The 26,797-nt window shown below is 51.5% G+C and overlaps 5 protein-coding genes across 8 annotated transcripts; 2 read left to right on the forward strand and 3 right to left on the reverse strand.

Moving 5' to 3' along the window:
- The first annotated feature begins 4,301 nt into the window (after window positions 1–4,301).
- On the forward strand, window positions 4,302–7,124 carry INO80B (INO80 complex subunit B). Its single transcript, XM_027099160.1, has 5 exons — window positions 4,302–4,447; window positions 4,679–4,871; window positions 5,089–5,207; window positions 5,378–5,547; window positions 6,503–7,124. The coding sequence occupies exons 1-5, from the start codon at window positions 4,339–4,341 to the stop codon at window positions 7,031–7,033; spliced, it is 1,122 nt and encodes a 373-aa protein (XP_026954961.1). The 5' UTR covers window positions 4,302–4,338; the 3' UTR covers window positions 7,034–7,124.
- Window positions 7,125–7,247: 123 nt separating this feature from the next.
- WBP1 (WW domain binding protein 1) lies at window positions 7,248–10,072 on the forward strand. Its single transcript, XM_027099161.1, has 4 exons — window positions 7,248–7,834; window positions 8,813–8,915; window positions 9,035–9,211; window positions 9,394–10,072. Exons 1-4 carry the CDS (start codon window positions 7,766–7,768, stop codon window positions 9,792–9,794), a joined length of 750 nt encoding a protein of 249 aa, XP_026954962.1. The 5' UTR covers window positions 7,248–7,765; the 3' UTR covers window positions 9,795–10,072.
- A 145-nt stretch (window positions 10,073–10,217) lies between these two features.
- Window positions 10,218–14,711, reverse strand: MOGS (mannosyl-oligosaccharide glucosidase). Its single transcript, XM_027099159.1, has 4 exons — window positions 13,482–14,711; window positions 13,068–13,294; window positions 12,380–12,576; window positions 10,218–12,174 (listed from the first exon to the last, which is right to left on the reverse strand). Exons 1-4 carry the CDS (start codon window positions 13,831–13,833, stop codon window positions 10,431–10,433), a joined length of 2,520 nt encoding a protein of 839 aa, XP_026954960.1. The 5' UTR covers window positions 13,834–14,711; the 3' UTR covers window positions 10,218–10,430.
- A 568-nt stretch (window positions 14,712–15,279) lies between these two features.
- MRPL53 (mitochondrial ribosomal protein L53) lies at window positions 15,280–19,051 on the reverse strand. The gene is made up of 3 exons (XM_027099118.1): window positions 17,983–19,051; window positions 17,772–17,884; window positions 15,280–17,679 (listed from the first exon to the last, which is right to left on the reverse strand). The coding sequence occupies exons 1-3, from the start codon at window positions 18,072–18,074 to the stop codon at window positions 17,546–17,548; spliced, it is 339 nt and encodes a 112-aa protein (XP_026954919.1). The 5' UTR covers window positions 18,075–19,051; the 3' UTR covers window positions 15,280–17,545.
- Window positions 18,281–26,136, reverse strand: CCDC142 (coiled-coil domain containing 142). Of its 4 annotated transcripts, XM_027099110.1 has the most exons (9): window positions 24,159–26,127; window positions 23,773–23,859; window positions 23,544–23,693; window positions 23,279–23,409; window positions 23,093–23,206; window positions 20,245–20,359; window positions 19,852–20,029; window positions 19,527–19,726; window positions 18,281–19,366 (listed from the first exon to the last, which is right to left on the reverse strand). In XM_027099110.1, exons 1-9 carry the CDS (start codon window positions 25,219–25,221, stop codon window positions 19,110–19,112), a joined length of 2,295 nt encoding a protein of 764 aa, XP_026954911.1. In that variant the 5' UTR covers window positions 25,222–26,127; the 3' UTR covers window positions 18,281–19,109. The 4 variants fall into 4 exon arrangements, with proteins under 4 accessions (XP_026954911.1, XP_026954912.1, XP_026954913.1 ...); XM_027099111.1 differs by lacking the exon at window positions 23,773–23,859; XM_027099113.1 differs by lacking the exon at window positions 19,527–19,726 and having other exon boundaries at window positions 19,248–19,366; window positions 24,159–26,136.
- Window positions 26,137–26,797: the final 661 nt, after the last annotated feature.

Consider the following 26,797-nt stretch of genomic DNA (forward strand, 5'->3'; position numbering starts at 1 on the left):
ACTCCTAGTGATACAGAACTATTGCCTTCACTCCCTGCTAGAATGCATACTCTGCTTGGAGCTCAACCTAGCCTTCGCAGAACTGTACACGGTTCATCATAGCCTTTGTCTGCTGATAATCTCTGCCCTTGGGTACCTTTATTGCCTCTTTTGATCTCTTCCCAACCCTGCCTGCCCCTCTGCCTGCCTGTTCAGGACTGGTGTCCACTTGGGTTTGTTCCTGGTCCTTTCCTCTTCATCTGCTTGATCATTCTGGAATGTCTCATCTATTGCCATCCCTTGAAGGAGACCTCCACTTTTATGCTGATGACGATGCCCCAAATCACACTTTCTGCATTGGCTTCTCCTTCAGTATTCCATCTCCATCTGGGCATTCCCACATGCACGTTATTTTATTTTATTTTTGTTAACTTTTATTACAGTATAGTTGCTTTACAGTGTTAGGTTAGTTGCTGCTGTGCAGCAAAGTGAATCTGCTATACGTATATATATATATATATATATCTCCACTCTTTTTTAGATTTTCTTCCCATTTCGGTCACCACAGAGCACTGAATAGAGTTCCCTGTGCTATACAGTAGGTTCTCATTATTCATCTATTTTACACATAGTAGTGTATACATGTCAATCCCAATCTCCCAATTTATCCCACCCCTCCTTTCCCCCTTGGTAACCATAAGTTTATTCTCTATATCTGTGACTCTATTTCTGCTTTGCAAAAAAGTTCATCTGTATTATTTTTTCTAGATTCCACATATAAGCAATGTTATATGATATTTGTTTTTCTCTTTCTGACTTACTTCACTCTGTGTGATAATCTCTATGTCCATCCACGTCTCTGCAAACGGCATTGTTTCGTTCCTTTTTATGGCTGAGTAATATTCCATTGTATATATGTACCACATCTTCTTTATCCGTTCCTCTGTTGATGGACATTTAGGTTGCTCTCATATCCTGGCTATTGTAAATAGTGCTGCAATGAGTATCAGGGTGCATGCATCCTTTCGAATTCTGGTTTTCTCCAGATATATGCCCAGGAGTAGGATTGTTGGATCATATCGTAGCTCTATTTTTAGTTTTTTAAGGAACCTCCATATTGTTCTCCTTAGTGGCTGTACCAATTTACATTGCCACTAATTGTGAAAGAGGGTTCCCTTTTCTCCACACCCCTTCCAGCATTTACTGTTTGTAGATTTTTTGATGATGGCCTTTCTGACAGGTGTGAGGTGATACCTCATTGTAGTTTTGATTTCCCACATGCACTTTAAATTCACCTTGGATAACACTAAATGATTTTCTTCTTACTTGCTTCTCTTCCTATGTTCTAATCTTTATTTAAAACACTATGGGGACTTCCCTGGTGGCGCAGTGGTTAAGAATCCACCTGCCAATGCAGGGGACACGGGTTTGAGCCCTGGTCCGGGAAGATCCTCCATGCCATGGTGCACGAGCCACAACTACTGAGCCTGTGTGCCACAACTACTGAAGCCCGCGTACCTAGAGCCCATGCTCCGCAACAAGAGAAGCCACCACAATGAGAAGCCCGCGCACCACAATAAAGAGTGACCCCCGCTCGCCGCAACTAGAGAAAGCCCGTGAGCAGCAACGAAGAACCAACGCATCCAAAAATAAATAAATAAATTTATTTTTAAAAAACAAAACACTATGTTCTCTCTAATACTTGGGCTAGAAATATAGAAGTCATTTTAAAATTTTTATTTATTTATTTATTTATTTTAGCTGAGCTGGGTCTTAGTTGTGGCATGTGGACTTCTTAGTTGTGCCATGCGGACTCTTTTTTTTTTTTTTTTTTAATATTTACTTATTTATTTGGCTGCGCTGGGCCTTAGTTGCGGCATGTGAACTCCTAGTTGCTGCATGTGGGATCTGGTTCCCTGACCAGGGATCGAACCTGGGCCCCTTGCATTGGGAGGGCAGAGTCTTACCTGCTGGACTACCAAAGAAGTCCCTAGAAGTCATTTATTATTGCTGCTGTTTGCTTTTTGAACATCTACTATGTGCGAGATACTACCCTAGGTACTTTGCATTCTTGATTTGCTTTATTCCTTGAAAGAATCCTATGCAGGAGACACTACTTCATTCTATTTTGCAGAGCTGGAATATGAGGTTCAGAGAGCTTAAATAACTGTGAACCCAAGGTTACATAGCCAGTAAACTGTAATTTGATAATAGGCTTCTCCGACTCCAAAGTTCATTCTCTTAATCTTAATCACTATACTACATTGACTTCTTCCTGAATTCTCATATATAATTGTTCATCAGTTCCTTTAAATTTCATCAATGAAATGTCTCTTGAATCAGTTCTTCCTTACTATGTTCACTATTGCTACCTTGTTCAGACATGTATCCCATATATATTATATACAGTGCTTTTTTCTAATTATAAATGTGATATATAGGCTGTAAGAAAATTCATTACAAAAAATACTAAGCAATATATATATATATTTTTTTGCGGTACGCAGGCCTCTCACTGCTGTGGCCTCTCCTGCTGCAGAGCACAGGCTCCGGACGCGCAGGCTCAGCGGCCATGGCTCACGGGCCCAGCCGCTCCGCGGCATGTGGGATCTTCCCAGACTGGGGCACGAACCCGTGTCCCCTGCATCGGCAGGCGGACTCTCAACCACTGCACCACCAGGGAAGCCCTAAGCAATATTTTTAAGTGAAGAGAGAGAGAGAGAGAGAGAGAGAGAGAGAGAGAGAGAGAGAGAGAGAAGGAAATTTATAGAATTTAGAGAGAGAAAGGAAAGGAAAGGAAAGGAAAGGAAAGGAAAGGAAAGGAAATTCACTACAGATCTAGATAGTGAAATTTCCCCAACCCCAGCTTCCAAAGATAATCACCGTTAATGGTGTAGTATACATTCCTTAATGTTTTCTCTGTGAATGTAGTAGCATATTATGCCTTTTTAAATGGGATCACCGCAGGACTTCCTTGGTGGCACAGTGGTTAAGAATCCGCCTGCCAATGCAGGGGTCACAAGTCTGACTCCTGGTCCCAGAAGATCCCACATGCTGCAGAGCAACTAAGCCGGGGCGCCACAATTACTGAGCCTGCATGCCACAACTACTGAAGCCCGCGTGCCTAGAGTCCACGCTCCGCAACTAGGGAAAGCCCTTGGGCAGCGACGAAGACCCAGTGTAGCCAAAAATAAACCAATTAATTAATTTAAAAAAATTAAAAAATAAATGGGATCACCTCATCTTGAAACTTGCCTTTCCTATTTCATATGTCAGCACATACAGATCTACCTTGTTCCTTTTTTTTTTTTTTTTTTTTTTTTGCGGTACGCGGGCCTCTCACTGTTGTGGCCTCTCCCGTTGTGGAGCCCAGGCTCCGGACGCTCAGGCTCAGCGGCCATGGCTCACGGGCCAAGCCGCTCCGCGGCATGTGGGATCTTCCCGGACCGGGGCACGAACCCGTGTCCCCTGCATCGGCAGGCAGACTCTCAACCACTGCGCCACCAGGGAAGCCCTGTTCCTTTTTTTTTAGTTAGGTAAAACATACATGTTTTAGACAAAGTACAATAGGCACAAAAGGGTATATTATGAAGAATAAGTCTCCCTTCACCCTCGTTCTCCCAACTATCCATTGGAATTGCTGTCACCAGTTTCTTGGGTAGCCTTCTGGGGCCTCATTTCTTTTAATGGCAGCATAGCTTCCCACTGTATGGATGTATCAAATCCCTGTACCAAATTATTTTGGTTTTTCTTTAGAGGCACACTTAGATTGTTTCCAATGCTACTACCAACTTGGATATAAATTCCATGTCAATCTTATCAATTACTTATCAGCTCTTAGCTTTTGTGTTCCAGATTGGATAGATGCACCATAATTCATTTATCCATTTCTCTAATGATATAGAATTTAGGCTTAAATGTCATTTGCCCTGCTGGTAGGGCACTTGTGCTGTTAAGTAAGCCCTTCTGCCATTTTGCCGGCAATACAGTTTCTTACGTACTCCACCAAATTGTAAGCTCCTCAAAGGCAGAGAGAAGTGTTCATATTCATCTTTGTATTCTCATAGCCTAGCCCCGAATTTGGTCTGCAATATACGTTCATCACGCTTGAGTGTAATAATAATTGAATTGCCCGCGCTGAGTTCTGACCTCGATTGCGTGGATGCGGAGCCAGCAGAAAGCCGTGGCCCTCTGACCGCTCCCGGTCTCAAAGAGCCCGGAACCCTTGTTGGAAGGGGCGTTGTTTCTCCCGGAGGATTTTTTTAAACCGCAAAGCTTGCCCCGCACAAGCATAGTTGCTACGCACCGGAAGTGCCCGGCTATTTGCTGGGATAAGTTGTTCCGTGGGGCGGAAAAGGTATGTCTGCTTGTGTTCCGACTATTTTCAGCCTCTTTTCCTTGCAGGACCCCATGAGTAAGCTGTGGCGGCGCGGGAGCACCTCTGGGGCTATGGAGGCCCCTGAGCCGGGTAAGCGCGGATCGATAAAGCAACTTAGGCCTTCGCAGAAAAGGAGTCCCTTTCTTGCTCCTCCGAGCTTCTTGGGTACTTCGCCACAGGTGGGAAGGAGAAAGGCGGGGCTGTTGTTATGGTAACAGCGAATACCGCGGGAAGAGTAGGACCCCTCAGGGGTATTGGGTTCTTCTGGGATTTCCCTGACCTGCTCCTGATGTACACCGTTGACAGACTCTCCTTCTGCAGGGGAAGCCCTGGAGTTGAGTTTGGCGAGTGCCCACGGCCACGGAGTGCACAAGAAAAAGCACAAGAAGCACAAGAAGAAACACAAGAAGAAACACTACCAGGAAGAGGAGGCTGGGCCCACGCAGCCGTCTCCTGCCAAGCCCCAGCTCAAACTCAAAATCAAGTTGGGCGGGCAGGTCCTGGGCACCAAAAGGTGAGGCCAAGAGAGCCGAGGTTTTACTTGGGGGACTTCAGGAGCAGGTAGAGATAGAAGCAGAAGCTGGCTGCGCTTTTCAGAAGACAGAGAATGGACGCTGTGATTTCAGGGCCCAGGTTAAAGCAGCAAGAACCCAAGAGGGTGTAGGGAAGGCTGGATGTACTGAGCAGGAGGAGACAATTGCTCAGCTTACAGAGTGGTTGCTTCTCCGCAGTGTTCCTACCTTCACTGTGATCCCTGAGGGTCCTCGCTCACCCTCTCCCCTTATGGTTGTGGACAATGAAGAGGAACCTGTGGAAGGAGTCCCCCTTGAGCAGTACCGTGCCTGGCTGGGTGAGAAGGGTCTGGAGGTGGGGAAACTGGATTTCTCATTATACCTGGTTAAGGGAAGAGGGTTCGTTCTGAGGAAGGTGAGAATTTTGCGTGTCCCAGTATTAACTTGGCCAAATTAGGGTTCCCCCTCTGAACAATTCCACTTTTAGCTCTCCAACTTTCCTTTCCAGATGAAGACAGTAATCTGTCCCCCTCCCCACTGCGGGACTTGTCCGGGGCCTTAGGGGGTCAGGAGGAAGAGGAAGAACAAAGGTGGCTGGATGCCTTGGAGAAGGGGGAGCTGGATGACAATGGAGATCTCAAGAAGGAGATCAATGAACGGCTGCTCACTGCTCGACAGGTAAGTTAGTTCATTCTTTATTTGCTTGCCAAATTTATATTGAGAACTTTCCATGTCCCAAGAACTTTGCTAGGCAGCAGGGATATCAGCAGTGAAGAAAAGACAGACAAGGTTTCCGTTCTTATGGAGCTGGTATTCTTGTGCAGTAAATAATTTCGAAAAACTGTAAGGTTTATAACAAAAATAGGGTGATGAAATAGAAAGAAGTAGAAAAGAAACAACATTAGATAGGGTAGTCTGGAAAGACCTCTCTAAAGAGATAACATTTACAATACCAGAGGAGCTTACCCGGCAGAGAGACCAGCAGGGGCAAAGACCCTGAGAGCGGAACATGCCTAATCATGGTCAAGGAGAAGAATAAGTGTGACTACCACAAAAGGGTTGTTTACAGAGAAGTAATGTATTTGATTTATATTTCAGTAGATTTCTTTGGTTTCTTAGTGGTGGTAAGGGATAGAAGCAAGACCAAGTAGGAAGCTGTTGAAGTAGGTAAGAGATGGTGGTGGCTTGAACCAAGGTGGAATGGTAGAGATGGAGAAAATCAGATGGATTCTGGATATATTTAGGAAACAGACACTTGTTGGAGGAAGGAGAGGAATCAAGGATAACTGTTAGTTTTTGGCTTGAGCAGTTATCCAATTGATGCTATCCATTGATATTAAAAGATTTAAAACAACAACAAAAAAGCCTCCAGAGAGCTGGTACAGAGTTTTGGTACACAAGGCAGGAAGGTAACATTACTAATACTTTTCCCCTTGAGAGTCAAGGATCTAAAGCTGGAAGTCTGGAGACCTGAGAGGAGGAGTATTAAGGGCTTCTGGAGAGGGTGCTCATTTCACCCCTTCTCTCAAGGCCTGTTCTCCTCAAGACCCTGCTTTCCATGTCCCATCTTCCCCTTCCCCCGTTCAGGCAGACGTCACTTCTCTGTTTTGACATCTCTTCCGTCTCTCCCTAGCGAGCTCTGCTGCAGAAGGCTCGAAGTCAGCCTTCCCCGATTCTGTCACTACCTGTGGCCGGGGGGTGCCCAGCCCCCGCTCTCACCGAGGAGATGCTGTTGAAGCGTGAGGAGCGGGCACGGAAGAGGCGGCTGCAGGCGGCTCGGCGGGCGGAGGAGCACAAGAACCAGACTATTGAGCGCCTCACCAAGACTGTGGCGCCCAGCGGGCGGGGAGGCCGAGGGGCCGCGCGGGGCGAGAGGCGTGGAGGGCGGGCCGCGGCCCCGGCCCCCATGGTGCGCTACAGCAGCGGGGCACAAGGTTCCACCCTTTCCTTCCCACCTGGCGTCCCCGCCCCCGCGCCGGTGTCTCAGCGGCCGTCCCCATCTGCCCCTGCGCCTCGGTGCTCTGTCCCCGGCTGTCCACATCCGCGCCGCTATGCCTGCTCCCGCACAGGCCAGGCACTCTGCAGCCTTCAGTGCTACCGCATCAACCTGCAGATGCGGCTGGGTGGGCCTGAGGGCCCCGGATCCCCACTTCTGGCTTCTTAAGGCCCTCACCCAATCTGGACTCTGTGCCTTCTCCTCTGTCCCCGGTTTTCAGTGTCTTCCCCACCCTATTAAATTTCATCCAGTGCCTTGACTTGTACAGAACTGGGGTAATGGGGTATGGGTAGGCCAATTCCGCGTACACACATCTTGCCCCCACCGGAGCTTGCGTCGAGGCCTGGGAAACGTCCACCAGGCCCAAGAACAGTAGCCAGCCCCCGCCCAGACTCCAGCCGACATTTGTGACCCTGCCTCTTCCTGGCGTGGTTAAGCGTTTGGCGTCATCTGGAAAATAGGACTCAAGCCAATCAGCGGGAACTTTGCTGTTCTGGACGGCCGTTCATTGGTTGATAACGCAAACCCGTTCTGTTGTCCATATTGGCTGTTGTCACTGTCAGTCAGGGCCATGGGTCGAACCTTACCCCACTCTTTGTCTGTGCAAGCTCTTGTTGTCTGGGAGAGTGGCGGAGGCGCTGCTGTAGATTGGTCACAGGGAGAAGCCTGTGATCTTTCCTATTGGCCCATGTGTCGAAGGGTGATGTGGATTGGTAGGACGGAACAACCTGGGTGCTAGTTGGCAGAGCTCTGGCTGGATGGAAGGTCCGGTTGCGAAGTGATGGTGGAGGCAGCGAAGATGGGCCGGGCAGGGACCATGGCGGTGGCGGCAGAAGTGGCAGGGGCGGGGTGGCTGGCGGTAGAGGAGACTGTGGTCTTCAGGGGGCTGTAGGCAGAGGCATGGCTCGGGCCAGCGGCGGGAACGGCAGCGAGGAGGACTGGGGGGCACTTCGGGTGCCGCAACAGCAGGTATCCCAACAGCTCCAAAAGCCTATCACGACAGCCATTTATTTCTCGTTCCCCTTTCCTTGTCCCTGCCTTTTGGGGGGTGGGGGAGGAACTCACGGAGACAAAGGTACTGCGAAGTTCCTAGATATGTTCCTTGCACCCTTTGTCTAAACTTTGTAATGTACTGTAGATGCAGTTGACTTGTGCCTGCAGCTTCATAGACCCCCATCCCGTGGCTGCAGTGGAAGCTTGCAGTGGCTCTCCAGTGACCAGAGGCATAGCGAGGCCCCAGGGAGGCTCCCTCTGTTTTGCAACTGTTATTTGTGATGTTTTTCTGTGTGCCTATTGTCACAACCGAGTCTGGCAGCGTCTACTCTTGAGGGAGCAATTTGGAGAAGAGCTGGAACCCAGACTCGCGCCTTGGATGCCATCCGTTAGCATCCGCAGCAATCCCATCTGGTTGGGAGCCCTGCTCTGGGTCTCACACTGACCCTCCTCTACCCTAGGAAGCCTGAGACCCAGGGGTGGAAAGATCCAGCTTGGGAGTGGGGATTGGCAGACCATGGGGAATGATGATGAAAACAGCTTTAGGCATTACCTTAAACTCCTTACCCATTGTCTGAGACTTTGAGATAGCTCAGACTGTCTTCTGGCTTCTGCCAAAATACTCCCTTAACAGAAAACACCCTGGGGAGCCAGACCTGAGTATGAGAGAAGTCTCTTATATGCAGAGCTGAAATCTGCCTCTTTGTATGTCCACACCTTGCATCTTAATCTTGGTCTCTAGACTGATTCTTGCTATTCCAAATCCTCTTCCATGCTGGCAGCCCTTCAGATATTTGAACACTCCTCTAGGCATCACTCTTCCCTCTCCCCATAGATTTCTATGAGCTAAACTTGGTTCACAGGGTGGGATTGTGTATGTGTATGCAGGGGCTGGGGATGGACAGTGCCTTGGGCTGGAGCCTCCCTTGGTTCTAAGTGCCTCCTTGCTCCCAGCTTCGAGAGCTGTGCCCAGGAGTGAACAACCAGCCTTACCTCTGTGAGAGTGGTCACTGCTGCGGGGAGACTGGCTGCTGCACCTACTACTATGAGCTCTGGTGTGAGTCTTCAAGAGGGCTCTTCTTGGGTCCTTCTGCCCACCCGCCTTTGGACCTCAGCCTTCAAGGACCCTTCTCTGCCTGGGAGGTATCTAAGACTCTCCCTCCTCACTTCCTGCAGGGTTCTGGCTGCTCTGGACTGTCCTCATTCTCTTTAGCTGCTGTTGTGCCTTCCGCCATCGACGAGCTAAACTCCGGCTGCAGCAACAGCAGCGGCAGCGTGAGATCAACTTGTTGGCCTACCACGGGGCATGCCATGGGGCTGGCCCTGTCCCTCCCGGTTCACTGCTTGATCTTCGTGAGTGACTTGAGGCTCTGGGCTCACTACCAGTGGTCCCTCCCAAAACAGGACCCTGATTCATCCCACACTCCCTTTTCAAACATTTCAAAGCACACTTTTTGCTAACAGGAAAGAGACCATCACCCCCCCCCCCCCCACGCCTTGTTGCCTTCCAACAACCATGCCATTCTCTCCTGCAGGCCTCCTCAGCACCTTCAAACCCCCAGCCTATGAGGATGTGGTTCACCGCCCAGGCACACCGCCGCCTCCTTACACTGCAGCCTCAGGCTGCCCCTCGACTGCTTCCAGTGAATGCACCTGCTGCTCCTCTGCTTCTAGCTGCCCTGCCCACCAAGAGGGAACAAATGTGGAAGATGTTTCCTCCCACCAGAGTGACCCTCCTCATCAGGAGGGTGAGCCTGGGGCAGGGGTGAGCCCTGCCCCCACACCACCCTTCTGCCGCTATCGCCGCTTGACTGGGGACTCAGGTATTGAGCTCTGCCCTTGTCCTGACTCCAGTGAGGGGGAGCCAGTCAAGGAGGCTAGGGCTAGTGCCACCCCACCAGATGTGGAGGACCAGTCCCCTGTGCACGGCCCCTAGATCCTGTACCCCAGGTCTCCTTTGGGGCTGGCTTCCAATGAAGGGGACATCCCATAAGCAATTTGGGGAGGGTGGGTGGTTTACTTGCCCACCAGAAACAGCCCTGCTCCCAACTCCCTGAGTTCTCCTCGGCCTCTCCCTGCCCTCCTAGAATCGGTCTGAAAGGGCTGGAGTCCTGAGGAGAAGGGCAGTGTTTGGAGGACTGTGCTAGCTCTATCTCCTAAGACATACACAGGAGCCTTTGATCTCATTAAAGAGATGTGAACCAGCTGCTTGTGGATTTGGGTGGACTAGTGCTCAACTTACTGCATTGCACTTGATTGGAGGGGACCTCCAATCCACCTACTCTGAAGGACAGCAGGCAGCCCTAAGGCCTGGACTGAGCTAAGACCTCTTGGTGAGGCAAAGTTGGCAAAAGCAATAGAGTTTGACATGGCTTTCCCATTTATTTATAAAAATAGACTCTGAATTCACATTCACTCCAGGGCTATGTGGGATGTCAGTAAGGAGACACCTGAGATGAGCTGAGGAGGGTTTGAAGCACTGGTACTTGAGGGCTAGGGGCAGAAGTGAGAGACCTTGTCCCTCGACTCCAGAGTGGCATAAGGGGCCTGGCTCCCCTCCCATGTTCCCCCTTCAATAGTCTTCAGCCATGGCCAGTAGGACAAGGCTGGTCCAGCCCTGGAAAGGGCGGCAGCCCATGCCTCGCCCATCCTGGTCACTGTATTGCTCCCACAGGAAGCCCGTGGCCTGGTACTGCCGCCTCACATTGCTCACCAGATTGGTACGGAGCTCTCTGTGGAGCTTGGCAGCACGGGCCTGGTAGGGACCCTTCAGATGCCCATAGTAGTGAAGAGCCCCCAATGCCAGGTAGTTGACATTGAGCCACACAGCACCTCGCCAGTAGGGAGGATCATGCTCTGAATTGCGCTGGCTGTAAAAGGGGCTGGTTGCTGCAAGGGAGCGCAAACCAAAGGGGCTCCAGAGCTGGCGGCTATCAGCTACAACATCCAGCAGGGGTCCAAGGCGGGATGAGTTGGGGTCCAGTAGCCTCAGCAGGAAGGGGAAAAGACTGACATAGCCCAAGGCATCCACATACTGTAAGCGAGGGTTGGGCCGGCCCACCACTCGCACCAGGCCCTGAGGGGGTCTAGGCTTCAGCTGCACTGCTTTTGTGTGATTCCCAAAGTCTGCAAAAACTCCTAGCTCTGGGGCCCAATGCAGCTCATCCAGGCTCTCCTCTGCTTCCAGGGAGGCAGCCAGTGGGCCCAGCTCTGCAGCTGCCTCAGCCTCTCCCAGCCGCTCCGCTAGCCGCATCAGCACACGGGCACCCAGTGCCACCCAGCACCGCAGGTCCAGGTGCCGCTCAGTGGATGAAGGGTGTGAAGCCCGGGGATAGTCATCCAACCCTGAAGGCAGCGTCTTGGGGTTCAGTAGGGTTGGCAAGGCTGGGTCCCGGCCCCGCCAGCGGTAAGACAGTGGCACTGGCCCTGCCTGGCTCTGATGAAGCCAGGAGAACCAGGCACGCAGGCGGGGGAAGGCCCTGTGGAGGAAGGCGTAGTCGGCAGGGTCACCACCCTCTAGCATGTGGGCTATAGGCAAAAGCAGAGTTGGGGGGTTGGCGTGGGCTGTCCGTTGCACCAGGAACTCTGAGGGCACCCGGGCTCTGGCCTCATCCCCCAGCACCTGCTCCCGCCCAATCCAGCCGTCAGCATTTAGCAGCCCCAGCCAGTGGCCTATGGCCTCCCGGGTGAGCCGGGGATCCCACCGTTGGATCACCAGCTGGTGAAAGCCCTCGTCCCACAGGAAACCTCGCGGGAAGAATGACCGGGAGGGCACTGCTGTGAAAAGAGGGACAGGTGGAAAGAGGACTGGGTCCACCTTCTGCTTAGACCCTTCAACCTCCATGTCTGGCAACACCAGACCCTGTCCATAGAAGTAGCCAATACCACCAAGAAGACCACTGAGGGCAACCTGACCCAAAGCCTGCTCCTCAGGGCTCAGGCCCTTCTCCTTCAGCCGGAAGGTCTTCTCAAAGCGCTCTCTAAAGGCTTCAGCATGGCTTTCCAGGGCCTGGGTCAGCAGGCTGCCTGCCAGCTGCTCTAGGGCTTGGCTTCCTCCTGCCTGGGCACTGCCTGATTCAAACACCAACTCCACAGAAAAGGGGACTTTCAGTGTCACCTGTTGTATCAAAAATTGCCCTTGTCCCTGTCCTTGCCCACTTGGGCCTCTGTCCTCCCACTTCAGAGATCCTGGCAAGCCGAGGTAGCGTTCAGGGGAAGCCCCTGGGGGCCGATGCTGAAACCAGTTATTTAGGCGGCTCTTCACCATCTCTGTCAGCAAGGGAAGTCCTGGGTTGGAGGACCAGAAGACATTGTAGCTTGAAAGGAAAAAGATAAACAGGAAATATTACTCAGGAGGAAGTGGTGGGGATTATAAAGCGAAAACATGAGGTGATCAGGAGTCAGGATGGGAGAGTCTTGGCAATGCAGGGAACATGGTGAAAAGAGGGTAGAATGGGGGAGATGGAAATCAGGCTAAGTCAGCATCCATACCACCACCCCACACTCTCTTCCCCCAGTTACCTGCCATACTTGGGGGCTGTATCTCCTGGACTGGTTGGTGGCATAAGTGTAAAGCGGAAGTCACCAAGTTCACTGGTGTGTCCACTGATGAACTTCAACTGCCCCTTAGCTCCAACCTCTGGCACTAGGACTTCTTTGCCATCTGTTACCACATAGAAGAACAAGGACACCAAAGGGAGAGCAGAGGTACCTGAGGCCTGGGAGACCAATGAGGACATAAAAACACAGCATTAGGTTAGCAGTCTCTCCCCTGAGAATCAGCCTTAGGGAAAGGGACACCAGGTGAGAGCAACATAGTAAACAACATACATCTAGCAGTGTTGAGGGTCACTGAAAGTAAGCACCAGTGGGATGAGATAAAGAGCTCTGCACAGGGTTCTCTGGGAAATAATAGTACTTTTGTCCCATGTACTATGCTAAGAACTCTACGTATTATTTCCTTTAATTCTTACAATTCTGTGAGTTAGGTACTTTTTTATTTCCATTTTACAGACAAGAAAACCAAGGCTTAGAGATAGTAAAAAGAGATGGTCATACAGGCAAGTGTTTAAGGCAGGCAGCAGATTCAAACCAGGCAGCCAGGCTCAGAGCCCCTGCTATTAACCCCCACTTTATCCTGCATTTGCACGCAGCAAAGGAAGGGTGGAGGAAGTCTGGGCTAGGGGAAGGGTGTCCTGAGGGCCCTGACCTGAGGCTCTACAGTCACTCTCCAGCTCCAGTTCCCTCCGTGTTGACCCCCAGGCCTCTTGACGAACTCAGTGGTGAGCCTTAAGGCCCCATCCTGGATGTGTTGCCGCCCGAAGGAGAGACCGTCGTGGAACTCCCAGCCATAGGGACCCACGCCGTCCCCCTGCTCACACGTGTGCCTGAGCTTAGGGGTCCCCGGGGTGGTGCCTTGCTGCGCCCACATCAGTCCTGGGGGTAGAATGGCCAGGTAAGTCAAAGAGAGAGCAGGGGACCTGTCCCTCTGGGTCGCCGAGAACTTCAGGGTCATCCCTCTTAATAACTCTCCTGATCCACTCCTCACCACCCTTGATCTGGCGCGAAGCTGGGGCGCCCAGATTAAGTGCCCGCCTGCCTGCCCGCCCCGCGTCCAGGTTACCGGTGAGGAGGGGCTGCGGACTGCGGGTCTTCATGCCGAAGTAAACGTGAGGACGGTAGGTGCCCCAGAAGAGGTCCGGGGCCACGGCGGGGCTGGAAGAGTCGGCAGGCAACGCCGGGGGCGCGGAGTGCAGCGTGACAGCCCGCCGCGCACGGTGCCATGCCAGCAGCCAGCATCCCGACAGGCCCAGGGCCAGAGACAGGACCAAGACGGCCAGAGCGGCTCCCGCAGCCGCGCCCCGGGGCCTGCCGCCCCGGCCTTCCCGTCGCGCGGGGCCGCCCCGAGCCGCCCTCTCAGCGGTCCGCGCTCCGTCTGCCGGCGCTCCGCGGCGCCGCCGCTCGCCCCGAGCCATCCTTGCACGGAAATCGGCGTCGTGGGGACCCGGAGAGATGGCCACAAAGCCCGGGTCCCTGCTCGCCTCCTGGGCTCGCGCGCAGCGCCTGGAACACCACTGATGTGTCAGCCGCACCCACCGGCCCGTGCCTCCCCCTCCGCTTCCGCAGGAAGTCCCGCCCCTCCACGTCAGGTTAAGCCCCACAGCAAAACAGCGCGGCGTGGCGTAGGGCTGGTCCCTGGGGTCGGCCCTCTGGGCCGCGTCCACTGGATTGGCGTTTATTCGGCGTTCTCACGCAGTTGACAGGCTAGTAGGAAAAACCAATCACATTTGTCTTTTTTTTTTCTTTTAATAACTACTGTATATTAAGAGCATGAGACGCTGTCCTAAGTGTTTTACATTTAACCGCTCCCCATATCGCCCCAATCAGGTGCCTGAAAACCGTGGCCTAGAAAGTTAAAGTAACTTGGCCCTGGCTACAGAGCCAGGAAGCGGCTACCCTGGAACCCAGGTGTATCTGAATCATATTGTCCACACCTATGCCTTCTTTCCTAGTGAAATGGAGTGGATCCAAGAGGACCTGTGATTTTAGATGTCATACCTCCACTCAGTCTAGGATTCCTTATCTAGATAAACCCTAAAAGGACCATAATGGTGGTAGCTGTACTTTTTTTTCTTTTTCCTTTTCTACAACCCAGGAAGCAAAGGCGCTTAGAGGAAAGATTGCTTATGTCCAGGTCAGGGAAGGCTGTAGGAAAGAGGTAGCATCAGCACCTGATGTTGTCCTAGAAGAGCCAAGATTACATTTGATGATGGTTCAGAAATACAACTTAGGGCTTCCCTGGTGGCGCAGTGGTTGAGAGTCCGCCTGCCGATGCAGGGGATACGGGTTCGTGCCCCAGTCCGGGAAGATCCCACATGCCGCGGAGCGGCTAGGCCCGTGAGCCATGGCTGCTGAGCTTGCACGTCCGGAGCCTGTGCTCCGCAACGGGAGAGGCCACAACAGTGAGAGGCCCGCGTACCGCAAAAAAAAAAAAAAGAAAAAAGAAATGCAACTTAAGATTCATAGTTACTTCTCTCCAACAGCTCAGCATAAAAGGTGTTTTCATAAAGTACAAATCTCTATCATCCTCTAAAAAAACCCTACTCCACACCCTTATGCTAGTCTAGCTATAATCACACCTCCCATCCAAACTCTAATTATACAAAACTACTACTTTATGCTGCACACCCACTTCTTCTTTCACTATAATCTGACTTCTGGCCCCACCCTCCACTGGTAGACTTTTTACTCATTTAACAATCACCTTCTGACCAAACCCAATGGTCAGTCCTTTCTTGCTACCACTGCACCTGGTCCACACCTATTCAATATATTGTAGCACTTAGTATACACACCTGAGTTTCACCATTCATCTTTGTATCTCAGTACTAATCAGTTGAAGTCACAAGGTTGATGCTAAATACTGGTAAATTCAACAAAAGTTTATTGCACACTCTGTATCAGGCACTATGCAAGGTGCGGGGGACACAGAGAAAACAGCCCCAACCTCAAGTTCAAAATCTATAAGCACAGTGCCAGCACTCAATCCGTGTTTACAGCAGTGTTTGAACCATCCCTGTTTTTACAGATGAGTAGTTAATCTGGCCAAGGATAATAGCCAGTTAACCATGGACCTGAAGAACTCAAATCTAGGTTGTATCCTTTCGTCAATGAAGAGGCCTATAACACACAGCCTCTTAGATGCTATGCTGTGCTCACTCAATATTCTAGGCAGTTTACAGATACCAGTTTATTGATTGATTGATTGATCTTTGGCCACGCTGCATGCAGGGATCTTAGTTCTCTGACCAGGTATTGAACCCGTGCCCCCTGCAGTGGAAGAGCAGAGTCTTAACCACTGGACCACCAGGGAAGTCCCAGATATCAATTCATTTAATCTCTCAAGAGTTCTATGAGGTAGGTACTATTATCCCCATTTTACGAATGAAGAAACAGGCACTGAGAGACTAAGTAATGTGTCCAAAGTTACATAGCTACTTAAGGGAAAACCTAGGATTTCAATCCCAGGCATTCTGGCTTTTTACTACACTATACTGTCTCCTGATAGTTTTCTTTCCTTTAAGGGAGAGGGGGGAAAACCAGTCCTTTGAAGATATCACCGTCTTAAGAGAGAAGCAGTAATGGGGTAGGAGGAAATATATTTGGTGAAGTACACAGCAGCCAGTGTCCAGAGATTCTTGATTGCCTAGCTGAATATTCTGAAGTTTTTCTCTAAACCAGTGGCTATTTTTTCCTACAACCTGCAGTAAGAAATAATTCTATACTGCAACCAAGTACATGCAGATAGACACACATACACATACTTTATATAATACCTATATCTATATTCATGATACGCTTAAAACAAGTTTCTTAAAGAATACTTCCCAGTCCATGTGCCATCTACTGATACTTTTTATTCTATTTGTTTTTAAAAGGCTGATTTGACCCCCTAAATTCACTTCATGATCCACATTAATGGGTGGTAACCTAGTATGAAAAACTTTAGGCAGGGTGCCTAAAAAGGACTTTAGGCACTGTTCTCTGAAACAAGTTGTAATAATAAAACCAATGATATGCTTTGGAAAGATAAAAGTAAGCAGCAGCAAAAACGGTTAGCAAAAAGGAGACCAGGTGGGAGAATGCAACAATAATACAGGAGAGTGAATGGAAATGTAGAGAACATTTCAGGAGCTTTTGTTTAAGACAGAATATTATGAACTTACTGACTGGATATTCAGGGAGCGGGCAGAACCAGAGATAATGCTGTGGTTTCCAGCTCAAGTGGCTGAGCAGATGAAGTGCCTTTTAAAGGAATGAGGAAGTCAGGGGAGGAGGCAAGTACAGATGACCCTTAAACAATGGGGGTGGGGATGGGCGTTAGGGGCCCAACCGCTCCACAGAGTTGAGAATGGGGGGATAACTTTACAGTCAGCACCCACAGTTCCACAACCGCAGATTCAAACAACCACAGATCGTGTAGTACTTGTACTATGTATTTATTTGAAAAACAGGCATGTAAAAGGACCTCTGCAATTCAAACCTGCATTGTTCAAGGGTCAACTTTAGAGAGTATGTAAGATTATCGGGTTAGGGTTAGACAAAGAGTGTTGGTGGAATTTGGAGAAAATTGGTAGTAAGTACCCTGACTATAGCACAGAATCTGAGATTAGAGCCAAACAGAAATGTAGCGTTTAACCCAAGAGGGTAGTTCAAGTCATGACAGAATATGAGATGCCCCAAAAATAAAAGAGAGAAGAGAAAGAAGGAGAGTAGTATGCCTTTATGGTTAAAAGAAGAAAAAGGACCTGAGTGGAAAAGAAGTTACACACGGGAGGGAATTAAGAGTGGCGGGTGCTACTGAAATGGAAAAATGAGGACTGAGATAACAGCATTTCTAATAAGAGTAAGAGGTACCTTGAGTAGTGCTGGAAGAAGCCAAATTCAAAAGGGTTAAGCAGTGAGTGATGGTAAGAAAGTGAAATAAAATTCAAATTTGTCCAGACCCCTTCCCATCTTGTCTCGTCCCAGAAACACTGGTTGGATTTGTAGTCACAGGGCTCTTTCTTTTCTCTTTTGCGCTCTGTGGTCTTCTAGATAGTGATTTGAGTAATTAAGTCAAGCTCTTCTTAGATGTGTCCTTAGCAGTCTTAGGTGAAAACCTGCTTGTTGGTCTCTTCCGCGCTGTCAGCGCCCGGTACTGGCGCCCGGCTTGTCCCCGCTTCCCGCCGCAGCCCTGGCCTGGATGTGGGAGGCGAAGGCAGTGAGCATTTCCTGGGCGGTGAGGTGCGCGCCGCGCATAATCAGGCGATGCCCGTCTCCTGGGGAAGAAACAAACGAGTAAGGCACCGGGAGGACGGCGGGGCCAGCGCCGAGATCTAGCGACTCCCTCCCGACTCCCAACCAGACCCACCGAACAGCACGTCCACGCAAGGCTCGGAGCCGTCGTGTCTCACGTCCGCTATCACCGAGCAGTTGAGGTTGGTGCAGCGAACTTTCTCGCTGCTCACGGCCTGAAGGAAGGTCCTGCGGTGAGAAAACGGCGTGAGCGGCCGGCAGAGGGGGCTAGACCCCCGGCGGGAGGAAGGCGCGCCCCTCGCGTCCGCACTCCTTCCCCCTCGTACCTTGTCGACTCCACGTTCTTCTCGAAAGGGCAGAATTGAACCCGAACCTGCTTGACAGAGCGGAGTCCGAGCCGGGCCAAGGCCGCTGCCATGGTGACCCTCACCCCGGAAGGACTCGTGCGGGCGGAAGTGTCGCTAGTACGAGACGCTGTGGACTGCTACGCGCTTCCGCAGTCCCCCGACCTCCGCCTCGTGCGGCTTCTCTGACACGGTCGGTGGTGCTGGTCCCCAGGCCGCCGCCCTGGGCTCCCCAGCCGAGAAGAGGAGGAAGGCCAGGAGGGAGACAGATAATTTCGGCACAGGGTATGGGGCGCCCAAAGTACACGGTCAGTAAACACAACCTGTCATTAATAGCCCCCTTTATCACGGTGAAGACAATAAATAGTGCAAAAGCCGTTTGCACCTGGCTCCGATAACACGTCTTTTGCAGCCTTTACTCCTCTGTACCCTGCTGTGCCAGATCTACGTTAATACCGTCTTAAGTGCTGGTCCCTTCCAAGGAGAGGGCACCACCACGGCAGGGATTATAAACCTACCAGAGGGTAAACTCCACTCGGGTAGTTTAAGATTAAACACATGGAACTCTGGAGTAGCGAAGCTTACACGTGAAGGTCCTACAGCCCAATATTCTTAAATGACTAAAAATAGTGATGGGGAGGGGAGTGCAGGGTACTATTATATAGTATACACTGTGGGACTGATTCAGGTGTATAAATTCCTATTCCACCTCTGTGGTTCCTGATGAATTAACTTTGTAGTAGTGTCCCAAACTTTTAGTGTTTAGCCTGGCTCCTGGGAGTTAAGAGGAAGTGGCATCTAGGCTCCCTGCTTTCTATTGCTTTTCCTCTTTCCCTTTCCCCTGGGATCCAACCCTAAAGCCTTACTCCCAGCATCTAGCCCCTTACTGCTAGTGTCTAGCTCTGAGATGTCTTCACTGATGGGGGACTAAGCCCAAGCCTCCCAAGGATGCTGACCTCCAGGTTTCTAAGTCCAAGCTCTGTGTAGCTTGTGGTTCTCAGGTATGCTTTCTTCCAAGCTCCCAATTAGGCTTTTTTAATATGCATTTCTAAATGTCTGGGCTTTTTCAGACAGAGACAGGGAGTTCTAACGGGCTCTGATTAGGGTCCTTAGGATTCAGAACTGGTCCTCAGGCAGGAAAGAAAAGGTACGTGCCTGCGGGGATGCTGGTGCTGCCTCAGGGCAAGCCAGGCCTGCTGATTTCCTACCAGGTAAGCCTCAGGACTAGGTCCTTCTCCCCACAGTGTGCTTAGCAGCTGAGCTGTCTGGGCTGGGAGTGCTCCAGGTCGAAGAGGGGGCTCCAAGCTCTCCAGGCTGTTGAGGCTGCTGCTGGGCAATTCCATGGTCTGGACCTCATTACATGCACCTGGTAAGGCAGGAGTGGAAGGCAGGTGGCTGGCGGTGTGTGTGTGTGGGAGGGGGGCACACGCAGAAGCCGGATCAATGATGAGGATGGGGGATGCGGCACATAAAGTTATGAGCTAGGGGCAAAGAGAGCCTGGAGTTGGGGAGGGAGAGTGACTCACAGCAACAGGGAGGCCCCCTGTGGACTTGAGTCTTGGGCAGGGGCTGCTGCAACAGACACAGCAGGGCCCCATCCAGCCGCTGGAAGATGCTGAGCGTGAACAGAGTCTGGCGAAGTTCTGGGGACAGGCCCCACTGCTCCTCCTCCAGCAACTCCCTGACCACTCCAAAGTCTTGTCTGAGCTGCAGCGCCCCCTGCAGGCTGAAGGCCAAGGTACAGTGTGGCCCCCTGACCCTCCTGCCTCTCGGAACGGCTCTGCCCCACCCATCCCCTCTCTTTTTTTCAGTTCCATTCATCCCCCTGCCACGGCCTCCTTTTCTCCCCACCTGAACCGGATCCCGTGGGTGAGGATGTGGTCAAGCCAGGCACCCAGGATGGCAGTCAGCACCAGGCTGAGGGCAGGGGCCTGGGCTTGCTGTGGCAGTCCTTGCAGTCCTTGCAACACAGGCTCCAGTACCCTGCGGACCACCAGCCCAGCATACTCACTAGGAATGCTGGGAAGTTCTGGAGTGAGAGAAGAGAAAGGACAGGATATAAGGCTAGGGAGATCCATCAAGCCCCTAATGGAGCATCTGGGGGAAGAGGGTAGGATTTCAGGGTGAGGGGACACAGAAGGTGAGGACAGGATGGAGACAGAGGAGTGGAGCCAGGATTTGGAGGGGCCAGGACACTGTTACCCCCTGAGAAGCCTGGAAGGGAACGCTGGGATGAGGACTTACCAGGACAGAGGCGATGCCGCCAGTACCGACCCCGTGGCATGTGGAGTTCGAAGTCCTGTGTGGCTCGTTTATGACATTCTTGAAAAAAGAAACTTAGTGACTCTTCAGGCAGGAGCTGTGGGGATAAGGAGAAAGTAAAAGGGGCTTATCTCTGAGGGACTTGTCAAGTTATATGCTCTTCTAAATCTGAGGTGTTTAACCTGGCATCCATAAAGCCCCAGAACAGAATTGTATGGGCTTGGGCATTTTCTGAGGAGAGATACTATGGCTTTTATTGGATTTTCCAAGAGGTCTGGACCGAGAAAAGATTATGGACAGTTGCCCTAAGATTACCCTGCTCTCCTCAGCTTGGTTCAGAGGATGGAAATCCTCCATGTTAATTTTGTTCCATAGGAACGTTAATAGGAAAAAAAAAGGGAGACACCCTCACCACCGCCAGTGTTCAAAAGCAGATGCTAGAGAGAGGTCTTCATGATCTGCAGACAGGCAGAGGCTGAAGAAAGAAAAGGGAATTGTACGATCTTCTGTCTGTCATCTATAAAAGGAAGGCAAGAACTGTGTGTAGACCAGGAGCAATGAATATAACTTTCTAAGATTCAGGAACCTTTGGAATGTCCTCACACTGAATATTCTTTATAGCCACTTCCATTTCTCCAGAGCATTGTAACCCACAAAGCAAGAAAAGGCCCATGTGCTGGTTTGGTTTCTTTGGTTTGATAGGTTTTGTTTTTGGAGGGGGAGAAGACAGCAAAAAGGAGGGGTCTCTACAGCCCATCTAAGAGAAGAACTCAATAAGAGGGGTGTGTAGTGGCAGGTCTAAGGAAAAGGTGACTGTATGCCTGAGAACCTGAAGAGAGGAAAGGACCTGGCGGGGGCCAGACTTGGTGGGAGAGAGCCCATGTGGCTCCTGATACATGGGCTCTTTCCCACCAAGTCTAAATCTAAACTCTTCTTCCCTTATCCCAACCACCAGAACCCCCTTCTTCCTTATATATAACAAAGAAATTACCCTTTCGTCAACTGACATTTGTTAGGAAATTCTGCACTCAACACTCAGAAAATACAAGGTCACACTATGGGACAGTTTTTTCTGTGGGACATTACAGTCCTGCTGAGGAGAAAACTCACATCTGATTCTTCTTTTTCGTCCCAGTGCTGTATGTGGTAGAATGCCCAGAGCGGATGCCCAATAGTGCAGTCATCAGGCAGAGAAGCAAGGCATGAAACTGCTTTGGACAGTGTTTGGTTCACATGATGAGCACACTGTCCCTGCCCCTTTTGCTCTGTTCTCACTGCAACTACCAAGAGCTGGACCCTTCTCATATTATGTCTCCCCACCTCCCTTCTATCCTGACCACTATAGCTGGATCAAACTCTATCACTGTCTTCACTGTTCCCCTCCTGCTCTTACAATGGCTCCCTATCACTTATGAGATACAGTCCAAAATCTGTGAGCTGGTGTTCAGTGCCCTCCACAACTTGATGACAACCTACTCCTTCATAATTCTCCACCCCCACCCTTGAGATGCACATGCGAGGGCAAGTGTATGCTTATGTACACATACACATACACACACACACACACACACACACACACACACGGAGCTTCTGCTTTGGTCAGACCATCTCGCCAGTACTCCCCCAAGGAACTATGAACTACCCACATCCAGTAACCCCTGCTGCTCCTCTGAGGCTGCCCAGCCACCAGCTTGAGCCATAGACCCTGTAAGGAACTTCTGTTACCATGTGTCCACCAAGGCCTTCCCTTCCCAGAGCTCCCACAACCGTCACTGTCCACCCTACTCATGAAAAGCCTGTTCTGGGACATGTTGAGTTGAAAGAGGCAGCAGTAAATTGAGGTATAAATGCCCAACGGGCAGATGCAGATGGTGGATTAGGGCTAAACTGGGGGTGGGGGGGTGGGGTGGTCTACAGCACCAAGGCACTGTGGAATGCAGAGAGTAAAGGAGGAGCGGGACAGGGACTGAACTCTACAGCCATGCCCCTATTCAGAGCAACGAGTAGACATCTGGGCAGGAAGAGAACAAAAAGCAGAGAGACATCATCCATAGTAGGAACAGATACTGTGTAAAATGGGGAAAAGCTAGACGTATAATAGTTTAATTCATAAATTTAGAAGAAAATAAGAAAATATTAGAAGAAACAGCCAAGAGTGGATGGAAGTTACCAGTGTGGAACAAGGATCAGAAATCGAAGTTGGGGAGGGGCAATTAAAGTGCTATTTTTTCATTAGAAGCCTTCTAAAATAATACTTTATTTCAGTTTTAATAAAAGTACAAATTACGCTTTTAGAAAACAGGAGAAACATATCAAAAACTAGTAAATAAAAGGAAAAGTCAATCATTTATCTTGCTGTTTCTCTACAAATTATACCTCAAAGTAACCAAGTAATTTATGAGGGCAAGTTTCACTTTATAAGAGTAATCCAACTAATAATGAAGAAGGAATGATAGAATTGGAATGTCACCACCTTGCACCCTCTAATGAAATAACGGATATAGACAATGATCATCAATCATCAGTGGCTGTTAACATCACAAAATGAGAGCCTGACATGGGAGCTGGGGGTGGGATATATAAGTGAAGTAAAATTGACCATGAGTTGACGAGTATTAAAGCCTCAGTGGTAGGAATATGGGGGTCCATTATACTCTTCTCTCTACTTTTGTATTTTTTTGAAATTTTCCATAATAAAGAGAGGACAAGAAGTGAAGAGCAAGAAAAGATAAATTTAGTGGCGATTCCAAGCACTGAGTTGTTCTACCACCACCACAAGCTCCCCACCAGCCCCAAAGCTGGCCCCTGTCAGGTCTCCTGCTCTCCTTACCTGGATCTGTGCAGTCAGCTTCTGGATCTCCAGGCCCAGCTGCTGCTCCACCTCCAGGGCCAAGCTTTCCTCTGAGGCCAGGCTAGACAAAGCTTCTGCCTCATATAATAAAGGCTTTGGCAGAAACAGGGAGTGAGATCCGAGCCCAGCCCGGGATGCTCCCCTCCCCATTCCCTAGCTACTCACAGGTAAATCCTTCTGGATCAGGAGCAGGAAGGAACCTGGGGCCCACGCTGCCAGATGCTGCTGAGTTCTGCCCCAAAACCAGAGCAAGATGGTCTGCAGGGTACAGAGCCCCAGGGCAAGGGGGGCAGGACCTGGGGAGAGGAGGGACAGAGTATCTGAAGGGCCACAGAACACCTTTGGGAGGAGGCAGGCTTCAGAACAGATTAAGGAATAAGGAGATGTCCAGCTGTTCTCTTATCCCCCCATCCCCAATACCTTGTCTCACCTGGAGGCCGGCAGAGGAGCAGTCCTGACCTGGGTTCTCGAAGGGCATCCAAGAGAGGAGGGAAGAGCTGTTGCAAAAGTTCAGTGGTATGAGAGGATGAGGGAAGGCTGCTCTGATTTCCACTAGCAGATGCCAAGGCCTGGCAGAAGCCTGAAGATGAGGGGGTATGGTTTGATAAGGAAGGAGCAGTCTGGGGCTTGTGTCACTGCCATTGCCCCTTCCTTCTCACCTTGATCCCAGCTCCAGATAAGAGACTGATGAATTAGGTTGTGACACAAAGAAGCCAGCTCCTTCTCACACTCCTGAGGCAGTGATGCTAGTGGGAGAAATGACTGGAGCCTGAAAACAGGGTCCCTCTTTGCCCAACACTGCCCCCACTCAATGATGGGGGAAGAGGGGAGGCTTCCCCCAAGACTCAAGGCTGGCATGGAAAGCAAGACTTTGCTTTGAAAGCCCAGAAGCTATAGCCTGAATCCCCGGGGGTGGGGTGGGGTGGGGTGGGGTGGGGTATGTTCATTCTAAAGAGCCTGTTTTTGTAGTCAGGTGGCAAGTGAGTGAGGTGAATACAGAAGAGATCCCAGCCTTCCCAAACACCCACCCAGGCCCATCACTCACCCTGACCCAGTGCCTGACTCAGTTGTTGTGCCGCTGCCCTGGGGTCCCTCCAGGGTCCTAGACTTAGGTCCAGACTCTGAGCACAGGCTGCCCACAGCATGGTCCAGTACTGGCTCCACAGGGCCCCAGCCCCTCCAAGCCCCAGTCCACTGCTGGCTGAACCCGTCACGCCCCCCATCAGGCCCAGTAGCCCTGGCAGCAGCTCCCGCTCCTCTTGGCACCGCCTGCGGAGCTGGTCCCTCAAGTCAGATCCCCTGAGCGCCTCATCCAGCCAACCTGCCACCTGGCAACCCCGCTCCCCCGTCAGGAGGCGGAGCACACGGGCCGGGGGATAAGGGCGCGCTGCCCCTGGAACGTAGCTCAAGGCTTTTCCCTGCAGCTGGTGGTAGGCGGGAAGTGCCAGCAGCAGGTCGGCGATTTGGGACGATAGGCCCGGGCTGGCGGGCGCCTGGCCCAGAGCCCGAAGCTGCATCTCGATAGTAGCATCCAGGCGCTGGGCGGCTAGTCCGACGGATCGTGCCAGGAGTAGCGGCTCGGGTGTCTCCTGAAGGCCGTTTCGCAGGACCGCGCCTCCGGAAGAGTGCCCCAACAGGTCGCTGCACAGCTGAGGCAAGTGGCTGGGGGATGGAGCGCCGGGACTCAGGATCCTCAGGAGACGCACGGTCGCCTGCAGGTGGCGGGCGCAGTCCTGTGCGTGGAGGAGCTCCTGCCGCTCGCGGTGCAGCCGAAGCAACACCGCCCGGAGACGCTGCAGCGCTGGAGGGGTCGGGCCGCCAGCTGCCGGCTCCCGCCCCCAGTCCACAGCGCCAGCCTCACGGTGCTCTCCTGCGTCCGCCGGCACCGCACACCACGGCTGCCCTCTCGGAGCTCCGCCGGGCCGTGGGTCCAGGCAGGGGATGCTTCGGGCAACCGGCAGCCGCAGCCAGCCACGAACGTCCCGGCGGAGAGCGCCTGCCCGCTTTCTCTGCCACTGCTCCTCCTCAGCGCCCCCGGCCTGCGCCCGTAACGGCGGCACGGTAGCCAGCGGAGGCAGAAGGCCACCAGAGCGAGACGCTTGGGCCATGGGACAGCTTGTCCGGAACGAAGCTAACGATTCCCACCTCCCCGTACTGCCCAACGCCTGCCGTAGCCGGGGCTCCGCCCCATCCCCGGAGCCGTCGTCTCCGGCCAGGGAGCCGCCGGGACCGTCATGCACTCTCTCGCGCTCCGTAAGCGGAGGCTTCTGCCCCCAACAAAGATGGCTGCCTACTCTGTCCTACTCTGCCCTTCGGCCGGTGTCGAATGCCACTTTCACTTTCGGGTCACTGTTGACGGGGATGGCACCGATTCCGAAGACTGTGGGGCTGGTCAAGCTAGGTAAGCAGGTGAGACAAGACCGGAGGGGGTCCAGGAAGACTGGGGCAGCCCCAATTAGATCTGTTTTCAGTAGGATTTTGTGCTTCACGTGATGGGCAGAGGGCTCCAGCTCACCTACCCCGAGGCCCCCAGACGCGCCGCCGCCTTCCTTTCCTATAGTCTGTCCTCTGCGGCCCGGCTGCCCGCTGGGGGTCGCTGCTGTCCCCAAACTCTGCAAGAAATTCGGTCTCTTGGAGATCCAGGGGTTAGGACTCCGCGCTTTCACTGCCGAGGGTAGGGATCAGTACCTGGTCTGGGAACTAAGATTCCGCAAGCTTCGCGGCGCGGCCAAAAAAACAAAAAACATAACTCTTAGCCGCTCTTCGGCCCGTTCCCTTTACGGTCACGCCTCTTTTCAACCTTCCGTGTTGAGCCCTGCCCGTCCCGGCCCGGTGCCGCGCGGGGCTGCACCAGGGCTTTGGAAGAGGCGTAACTGTGGGCCCTACTGCCAAGAAACACAACGCAAGTGGAGGGGGCGGGGACGACTCAACGGTGATAAATGCTTGAAGTGGGCAGGATCGGGCAGACGAGGGTCTCTTAGTTGAGGATTGGGGAGTGGGTAGGAGTTGCTTGGGGAAAGATATTATGAACAGAGGGAACAGTGTGAGCAAAGACACTAAAGCAAGGAAACGTTAAGAGTACGTCACTGAAGTGAGACCTTAGTTATGGGTTTGAGAGAAGAGGCGAGCAAGAGGGCAGCAAGTGGTTTGAACGTCCTGGTCTGGCACATGGATTTGGAGGTCCTGAAGGAGGTGGTAGGGTTATAGAGGGAGGGAGAGGATCAGATTTGGGAGCACTGGAAAGCTATACTTCCAACTGCTACCTGGTTATCTCTAAAACCAAACTCAACAAGTCCAGAAGTTAATTCATCATCTTTGCGAATTTGTTGCGTTTTCTCTCATCTTAATCTTGGTTAATAACACAAACTTCCATCCAGTTGCTTAATTCAGAAATCTGAGAATCATTCTACATATTCTTCCCCTTTTCTTTACCTCACCTGTGTAGTCAGTCACAAAATCTACTTCTGAAGTGTCTCTTCTATCAAATCCATTATTTCCATTCCTACTTCTGCTGCCACTACCTTAGTTCAAGAACTCAATCTTTCTGGCCTGAACAGTTCTAATGACCTGCTAACTAAACATTTCACCCCTAGACTCATCTCTTTCCCCAGTACAATTTCATTTGAGCATTTCGCTTCCCAGATTAGATCCACTTCCACCACCAACAGGACAAAGTGCAAACTC

Source organism: Aethalodelphis obliquidens, unplaced genomic scaffold (assembly GCF_003676395.1).
Source record: "Aethalodelphis obliquidens isolate GAN/ISIS:26980383/991018 unplaced genomic scaffold, ASM367639v1 scaffold128, whole genome shotgun sequence".
Classification (NCBI taxonomy): domain Eukaryota; kingdom Metazoa; phylum Chordata; class Mammalia; order Artiodactyla; family Delphinidae; genus Aethalodelphis; species Aethalodelphis obliquidens.

Excerpts from the sequence above, each read along its gene's own strand:
- MOGS (XM_027099159.1), bottom strand. The coding sequence starts at position 13,833 with ATGGCTCGGGGCGAGCGGCGGCGCCGCGGAGCGCCGGCAGACGGAGCG. Across the intron at positions 12,577-13,067 it reads GAGTGACTGTAGAGCCTCAG|GCCTCAGGTACCTCTGCTCT; the intron begins GTCAGGGCCCTC and ends TTGGTCTCCCAG. Across the intron at positions 12,175-12,379 it reads ACAGCCCCCAAGTATGGCAG|CTACAATGTCTTCTGGTCCT; the intron begins GTAACTGGGGGA and ends TTTCCTTTCAAG.
- MRPL53 (XM_027099118.1), bottom strand. The coding sequence starts at position 18,074 with ATGGCAGCGGCCTTGGCCCGGCTCGGACTCCGCTCTGTCAAGCAGGTT. Across the intron at positions 17,885-17,982 it reads AAGAACGTGGAGTCGACAAG|GACCTTCCTTCAGGCCGTGA; the intron begins GTACGAGGGGGA and ends TTCTCACCGCAG. Across the intron at positions 17,680-17,771 it reads TTGCGTGGACGTGCTGTTCG|GAGACGGGCATCGCCTGATT; the intron begins GTGGGTCTGGTT and ends TTTCTTCCCCAG.
- INO80B (XM_027099160.1), top strand. The coding sequence starts at position 4,339 with ATGTCTGCTTGTGTTCCGACTATTTTCAGCCTCTTTTCCTTGCAGGAC. Across the intron at positions 4,872-5,088 it reads CAGGTCCTGGGCACCAAAAG|TGTTCCTACCTTCACTGTGA; the intron begins GTGAGGCCAAGA and ends GCTTCTCCGCAG. Across the intron at positions 5,208-5,377 it reads GCAGTACCGTGCCTGGCTGG|ATGAAGACAGTAATCTGTCC; the intron begins GTGAGAAGGGTC and ends TTTCCTTTCCAG.
- CCDC142 (XM_027099110.1), bottom strand. The coding sequence starts at position 25,221 with ATGGCCCAAGCGTCTCGCTCTGGTGGCCTTCTGCCTCCGCTGGCTACC. Across the intron at positions 23,207-23,278 it reads TGATCCAGAAGGATTTACCT|CCTTTATTATATGAGGCAGA; the intron begins GTGAGTAGCTAG and ends TTTCTGCCAAAG. Across the intron at positions 20,030-20,244 it reads GCGGCATCGCCTCTGTCCTG|AACTTCCCAGCATTCCTAGT; the intron begins GTAAGTCCTCAT and ends CTCTCACTCCAG.
- WBP1 (XM_027099161.1), top strand. The coding sequence starts at position 7,766 with ATGGCTCGGGCCAGCGGCGGGAACGGCAGCGAGGAGGACTGGGGGGCA. Across the intron at positions 8,916-9,034 it reads CTACTACTATGAGCTCTGGT|GGTTCTGGCTGCTCTGGACT; the intron begins GTGAGTCTTCAA and ends CACTTCCTGCAG. Across the intron at positions 9,212-9,393 it reads CGGTTCACTGCTTGATCTTC|GCCTCCTCAGCACCTTCAAA; the intron begins GTGAGTGACTTG and ends TCTCTCCTGCAG.